Genomic DNA, 7,071 nt, shown 5'->3' on the forward strand with positions numbered 1-7,071 from the left:
TAATTATAAAAGATAATAATCTGCTACAAGCTCAAATCTCCATTTTCATAGTGAATTTTAGATTTGTCATAGGGTCAAAGCCAACTTTTCTGCACCATCACACTTCCATCCTTAGCCAATCATTCCCTTGCACCATAGTTCACTGCCTGCTCAATTTTGCTGACTCTACCCTGAGACAAGACTCTAAAACCAGACTGGTATCTATTTCAATTGGGAAAAAACCCTCAAAGAAAAAAAATAATTATAAATTAAAACCCAGATTGTTTCAGTGAGCCACTTAACAGTACAGCTTCAGAACCAGAGTAACATAGTCATGGAGGCAGGAATGGAGAGGCTGTGGGCAAGAACTTTTGAAGTCCCTGCCAAAACTGGTCATCCCATGGAGCCAAACTCCAGCATGTCAGGCTCTGGCTGAAAACTAGATGGCACAACATGAGAAAAAAAGGGCTCTTTGAAATTTTTGGAGCCATGAGTTCAAGTCTGACTTCAGCTGTGACTGAAAAGAAGCCATCCTTAAAGCAGTTGGGCCAGATCACATCACTAGATTATGAGACAGAAGGTCACTTTCATTTGATAGGAAAACCAAAAAGCTGGTAATTGCTTCATCTCAAATGTTTTCCACAAAAAGAAAAACAATTTCATTTACAGGACTGATCAAAACTTTTTGTTGTATTTCTTTTCTCAAATTTTTCCTCTTTTTAAAATTTAAATTGAAAAGAAACATTCAAAATGGCAAAACAGGATGTTCTGTTGCAGGATGGACCAACACCACATGCTTCAGCTCCATTAAAAATTCTTTGTTTTCTTCTTCTTTCAAATAGAAAAAAAAAATATTGACATGTTCTCACTATTTGAATAGATTAATTCAATGTAAAAACAGTTCTTCAGGAAATTTGCAAAAAATTCAACAGATCACCACAAAAATCCAACATCTCTGGAAGTTTTACATCCTAAAGAGTTGGTTGCAACCAAAAATTGGTTTTGCATATCTTTTCTGGATTTAGATTTCACTTTGCCCTTGCTGTCAGAAACCCCAAAATCATACAACACAGATCCAGCAATTAATAAAAGCACACTCTGAAGAAAGTCTGCTTGGGAACACCCGTGACCCCATCAAATCCAAGAGGCACCGGGACAACAAAACTGTGCCCACTGCATCTTCCCAAACTACTTGCAGTTACCTTCTTACCACACCAGAGGCCCAAGCTTCTGCAGGTCACCTACCCTGAAATGGTTCTCCCGAGTGGACCCTTTTGCCACATACAACCTGCTGCTCTCTGCTTTCAGCTGCTCATAGAAAGGCTCCTCCAGGATGAAGCTGTCAATAAGGTCACAGCCAACATAGAGGTTGTAGTTCTCCCCCGTTATCTGCACGGTGAGGTTCTTCCACTGGGAGTCAGCAAGGTCCACATCTTCCAGGGAAATCACGTTCTGGAAGCCATCCACCCAATAGATAAGGTCCAGGGTGTTGGCCCGGCCATTGGAAATGATCTCAAACTGCCTCTCACTGCTGCCGGGACCCTCCAAAGCAAGGAGAGTGCCTCTAGATTGCCTGTCCTGCCTCAGGGTGGCTGAGAGAATAAAGCCCTCATTCTGCCGTATTAGTTTTAGGATCTTTTTTAGTTTCTCAGGTTTACATGGAGGTATGTGGTCAAACCGAATGAAACGGTACGCTGGCACTGTGGGGTCCGGGCCCCGGAACACCTTTGCTCCAATTGTCTTTCGGTTTATGTTACTGACTTGAAGTAAATCAAAGGTGGTCTCCTCTTCCTTGTCACCATCTGAAAAAGTTAACAGCGTGTGACAATGTGTCTACAAGAAGTCTTACAAGAAACAGCACAGTACAGTACACTTAGTAACTGCAATTGCAGGACAGACCTCAAGGACCAGCAGAGCAAATCCAGTACTTTCTGGCCTCCACAAATGGAACTGTTCCTACAAGAAGGCAGGTGAATCATATTTTCTGCCTGGCATTTTCATTTACATGAAAATTCTCTCCTTCTGTGTGTACAAACACTTTTCATTATACATTTATACATATGGCTTCATGTTTTATAGCACTATATAGTACATACTTTTACATATATGTCTATTCTGTACGCCATGTATGTGCCTACACATGGATTCACGCAGCAATTTATTCATTAAATATTTTTTTATATATGATCGGATAAGGAACTTGAGGCAATTTCTACATTTTGATTACCAGATAATGGAAAACCAAATTATGAGAGTCCATGTGCCTAGACAACGATCCCAAAAATAAAGAGATTTACCTTTTAAAGACTGTAACTAAAAAATCAGATGTAAATGAGGATCTGGCACTGTGCCAATTTGTATTCTATTCATATTGGTCTGGAGATGTCTGTTTCTCTACCTTTATCTTTTTAAAATGTTGATCACACTCAGTGATTCTGTTTATGTTACTTTCACCATACATTTCCACCACACAGAAAAGTATAACATCAATTATTTCTGGGATTATATACATTTTAATCAATAATTTCTAAAGAAAGCAATTTTGAGATATATTGAGAAATCTTTATTTAGCACTGGCAAGGTATATCTACCAAAAATATCCCAGGCACTTCTAAAAAAATCCTTTATGATTATTTTGCCCACTGTAGTTCAGGTAAGCCAACTTTTTACAACTTTTAGCTTTGGGAGTTAGTCTGTATGCAGTTAAGAGGTGTCTGAACTTACCCTGAGCATTTGAGGAAACCCACAGGGTTATCAAGACAGCAAGCCACAACAACTCTCTCCTCTTCAGCATAACTCCTATGAATAAACCCAAGAGTAGTAAGTATTAGGGAAATTATATTTATCAACTATAAATAATACAATTTTCCTCTTGAAATGCCATAAACAGCAACTATATATATAAAGTCAGAATTTTTATTTTGATTGATTCTTGTAACACTTATTCTGGGTCTATTCTTGATGGCAGAAGCAAAATATGACATTAAGTGAAGGGAAGAGGAATTATAAAAGTTAAAGATACTTTTTATGGAAATGTCTTTAATAAAAAGGAAAGGCATAGAGAACATACACATTATTATTTTCTTAATGAAATTTCGGTAGCTGGCATAGAGACCGTATGACACTACAGGAGATACACCTTATTGCTAGCACATCCTTACTTTGGAGCACAATTTTCAGCCAAAAATCCTTGTAGGATAATGGGATCTAAACTGGATGACAGCTCCAAGTCAGAGGGGTACCTATTTTCAGTACCTTTTTCAGTGCCAGGATACAAACACTCTCTTCCATACATATAAAAATATGTACAATCCTCTGTACCCAACCACAGCTGGATAAAGTGACTCTTAACGTGATGCCGGGTTTGCCCTGTAGCACTCTGCAGTTATAAACCACATAATTGCATCTCCGTATGTGTCTCAGCTCACAATGAATGAAGCATTCCCCGGAACGCGCAGAAATCCAGTTCTCTGGGTACAGCCAAATAACTTCAGCACTGCCAACTCCACACATTATTGCAAGGACTCAGGGATGCCGCCAGCGCTTCCTGTCTACATTTTCTTTATTCTACACGGAGCTCTTACTACCTGGCATCTCCGGGGTACCACCGCTACGGCCAACGAGCGGCGGCCGCCAGGATACCTCTCTCACCTCTCGAACCCAGGGGCTCCCGGAGGGACAGACCCTGCCCGGGCGGCGGGCGCGGCGGCGGCAGGGCTGCCGCGGGCAGGTGCCACACACCGCCTGCCCCGCGGCTGCTCCCCGCACCCCGCACCCCGAGTTCCCGCGGCGTGGGCAGCGGGGTGACCGCCCACGGCGAGCTCCGAGCGGGCGGCGGCAGAGCGGGCTGACAGCCTCCTCCGCCCGCCGAGCGGGCCCCGCGGCGGGCACGGCACCTCCCCGCCCTGCGCCTCACCTGGCATCGGGGAGCCGACGGCCGCTGGGGCTCTGTGAGGCGAGGCCGGCCGGGAGCGGAGCGTGATGCGAGGGGCTGCCGCCGACGCCGTCGCAAGTCCCTCCACGGCCCCGCGCCCCGCGCCTTTATGGGCTGCGGGCCGGGCCCCGCTGTCAATCAGCGGCGCCGGGGCGCGCCCCCGGCTCGCCCCTCCGCGGCGGTGACATAAACCCCGCCGCCCCCTCCCCACCTCGCCTACCTGCGGGGCCCTCGCCGGCCCGGGCCCGCCCCCGGCGGGCGGTGCAGGGGCGGTGCGGGGGGCGGGCAGGGCGGCAGCGGCCATCCCCCGGGCGCGGAGCAAGAGGGGCGGGCAGGGGAGCCCGCGGTCGGTGTGGCGGGGCCCGAGCGCGGCAGAGCCCCCGGGAGGCGGCGCCAGGCCCCGCGGCGGGGCAGGAGCGCGGCCGGGACCCGCCGTCGGGGCCAGCCGGGCTCCCGCGGGCGAGAAGTGCGGCCGCGGCCCCTCCGGCCGGCCCGGCTCTCCCGGGGACACTTGTCGCTTGAGTTCTCGGTGCTCCTGCCGCCACCGCGGGAAAATACGGCTTTCTCCAGGGCTCAGTTATCTCATTTTTATGCTTTTTATTTTTAAATTGTACAACAGCCCAAAGCCGAGACTTGCCCCGTCTCCCGGTCAGCTGGCAAAGTGCTCCCTGGATGTCAGCCAGCGGCTCCTCAAGTGAGCGCTAGCACCTCGGTCCCGCTCTTGGGCGCGAGAAGCACCATCCCCTTTCATTCCATGGATGGCGTTGAGGGCTCACTGAGGCGTGCTCCTTGAGGAGGGAGCCTTGGCCAGGACTAGTGAAAAAAAACTCACTCTTTGGCTGATCGCTAGGAGAAGTGGGAACTATCTCCACAAGCAAGGACTTCAGTCACAACCATTGAATTTTAAAGGTCAATGTCCTGAGGAGCAGCCAGCGCAGCTTCCAGCATCACGCTCCACAGAGAGCAGGAAGATGGATCCCTGTAGTAGGTCTACACACAGAGCCTGCCATGACACGTCGATACATTTCAGAAGTCAAAGGAGAAGACCATGATCCTGACTGCTGAGTCCTGAACTGGGGTTGCAGAATATCTGTGAAAGAATCCTGCAGCTGGTGTGAAGAGGCATGGATTTGGCTCAGTTGCCCACAGAATCCAAGAAATGTAGCCCTGTCAAATGCATAGGTGGACAAACTTCACAAATCTTAACACACAAAAAAACAAAACAAAACCCAAACAAAACCAAAAGAAATCCTCCCCCCACCCCGCACACACACAAAAAAAACCCACAAAAAACAGAAAACCAGAGCCCGCGAAGTCATTAACTTTGCCCATCACAATTTGAAATTCCAATAGGAAGAGGTGTTGATATTTCAGAGCTCAGAAGACTTCAAAAGACTCAATCTGTCACTGCAGCAGAAAATGCCAATGCAAGCACTGCTCCCTTTCCGTTTGCCATGCAACCTCCTTCCAACTTGGCTGGCCTTGGCCTTGCAGGGTAGCAGGAGCCAAGGAGCCTTCCCCTTTTCTCACAGGGTCCAGGGGACTGAGCCAGGATAGGAGGGAGAGGGCTTTTTGTCTTCCTAAGACATTTGGTTTTCAGTTTTGCAAAACCTCAAGAATTTAAAAAAGTAGTTAATGATGTTCACAAAACCTCAAATTCTAGTGGGTTTACTCATTCCCCCTGCTATATTAAGACTTCGTCTTTATATCTATATATGTAGCTGTGTGGTGTGTTTTCCACTAGATTGAACTGTGATGGGATAACTCTCATCAGGAAGCTGCTCTGGGATTACAGCTGGAGAAGAGAATGCAGCAAAGTGTTTAAGAGACCAAGAAGAAACTATCTTTGAGATAGTTTCATGTATTATTTGTACATTTATATGGAGAGCCTTTTGACAATAGAAAATTTTAAGTCAATAAAATAATAATAAAGAGACAAATTTTATTGTGTCAACTTCTAACCAGCTGCCTCATAGCAAATCTTTCCTTTCAGTCTCTGTGAGTGTTATAGGAATGAAGGATCGATAGCATATTGTTTTGAGCTGAGTGGTTTATATATAGGATGATGACCTTTGAGAAGACAGTTTTGATTGTAGTCTTTCCACAACCATAAAAATGCTTGCTTGCTCACTTTCCCTCTGGCCACCTTGGAAGAGGTTATCATCTTCTTTCCAAGATTCCTGATGGAAAGTCTCAAAGAAACAAATACGTGCTCTGCTTAGCACAGTGAGCCAATGTACACATGCAAACATTGGGATAACATTCACGTGTCTCAATTTACCTGATTTTTCAGTGCAAAGGGAAAGCGAACAATGGTAATTAGAGAGATTGTAAAGTCAGATTTGCTAACATATAGGAACACAACTGAGATAGCAATAGATCTCATACTGATGGGTTTTTGTATTATTTTACCTTTCACTGCTTCAGACCGGCACATCGGACATGAGCACAGGTCCTTAACTTCTTGTCTCTTTATGCACCTCCCTTTGCCTTTTTCAGGCTTCTGTTTTCCTGCTGTACTAGCCCTTGGGACTTTCCATTTTGGATCGTGTAAACATTGTACAAGGTAACGTGCATTACTGAAAATCACTGGAGAATGTCAGGATTCTGTTATGGCACTGTCTCACAAAGAACTGTGATTTGATGGATGTCCACCAAATATTCCATGGTTTTGCCTAGGACTTTATCACCGACATTCTGACTTAGCTTGACTTTGGGGAAGACTTGAACTCTCCTACGTTAGAAGGAATCCAAATAAAGCTGAATATGCTATACATGCTTTTTTTTTTTTTTCCTTTTTCTGCTTTTGTGATAAAATTGAAACTTTGTGCTTTTGGCATGATCCAAAAGACAAATTCTGTGACTTATTCTGGGTGAAATTCTGATCTTTTTTTTTCCTTTTTCTGACAATAACATCCCCACTAGTTGAAATAGATCTAGTTGCCTGAGCATGATAAGGTCCTTCAGGTTTTGTCCTGCAGTCCTGGATTTCGTCTGATAATCATTCTCACAGAAAAGCTGTCAAAAAAACATGAAGAATTTTTCTTTTTTTCTTCCTGTCATTGAATTTGATTTTCATAATTCACAGTATTGAAGTTCCAAAACTGAGACAGGTAACTTCAGATTAGTGTGTCACTCAGTCACTGAGTTTTTTGAAT

General features: G+C 45.3%; 1 protein-coding gene across 1 annotated transcript in view; it reads right to left on the bottom strand.

The window, feature by feature from the left end:
* The window catches only part of THBS2 (thrombospondin 2), a 32,944-nt gene extending 28,852 nt beyond the window's left edge, over positions 1–4,092 (bottom strand). Inside the window, exons 1-3 of the mRNA XM_059841530.1 lie at positions 3,896–4,092; positions 2,704–2,778; positions 1,225–1,781 (exon numbers count right to left, since the gene is read on the bottom strand). Of these exons, the coding sequence (XP_059697513.1) occupies positions 1,225–1,781; positions 2,704–2,778; positions 3,896–3,902 (639 nt within the window). The 5' untranslated portion in view covers positions 3,903–4,092. The remainder of the gene's footprint in view (positions 1–1,224; positions 1,782–2,703; positions 2,779–3,895) is intronic.
* Between the last annotated feature and the right edge of the window lie 2,979 nt (positions 4,093–7,071).

Source organism: Haemorhous mexicanus, chromosome 3, assembly GCF_027477595.1.
Source record: "Haemorhous mexicanus isolate bHaeMex1 chromosome 3, bHaeMex1.pri, whole genome shotgun sequence".
Classification (NCBI taxonomy): Eukaryota; Metazoa; Chordata; class Aves; order Passeriformes; family Fringillidae; genus Haemorhous; species Haemorhous mexicanus.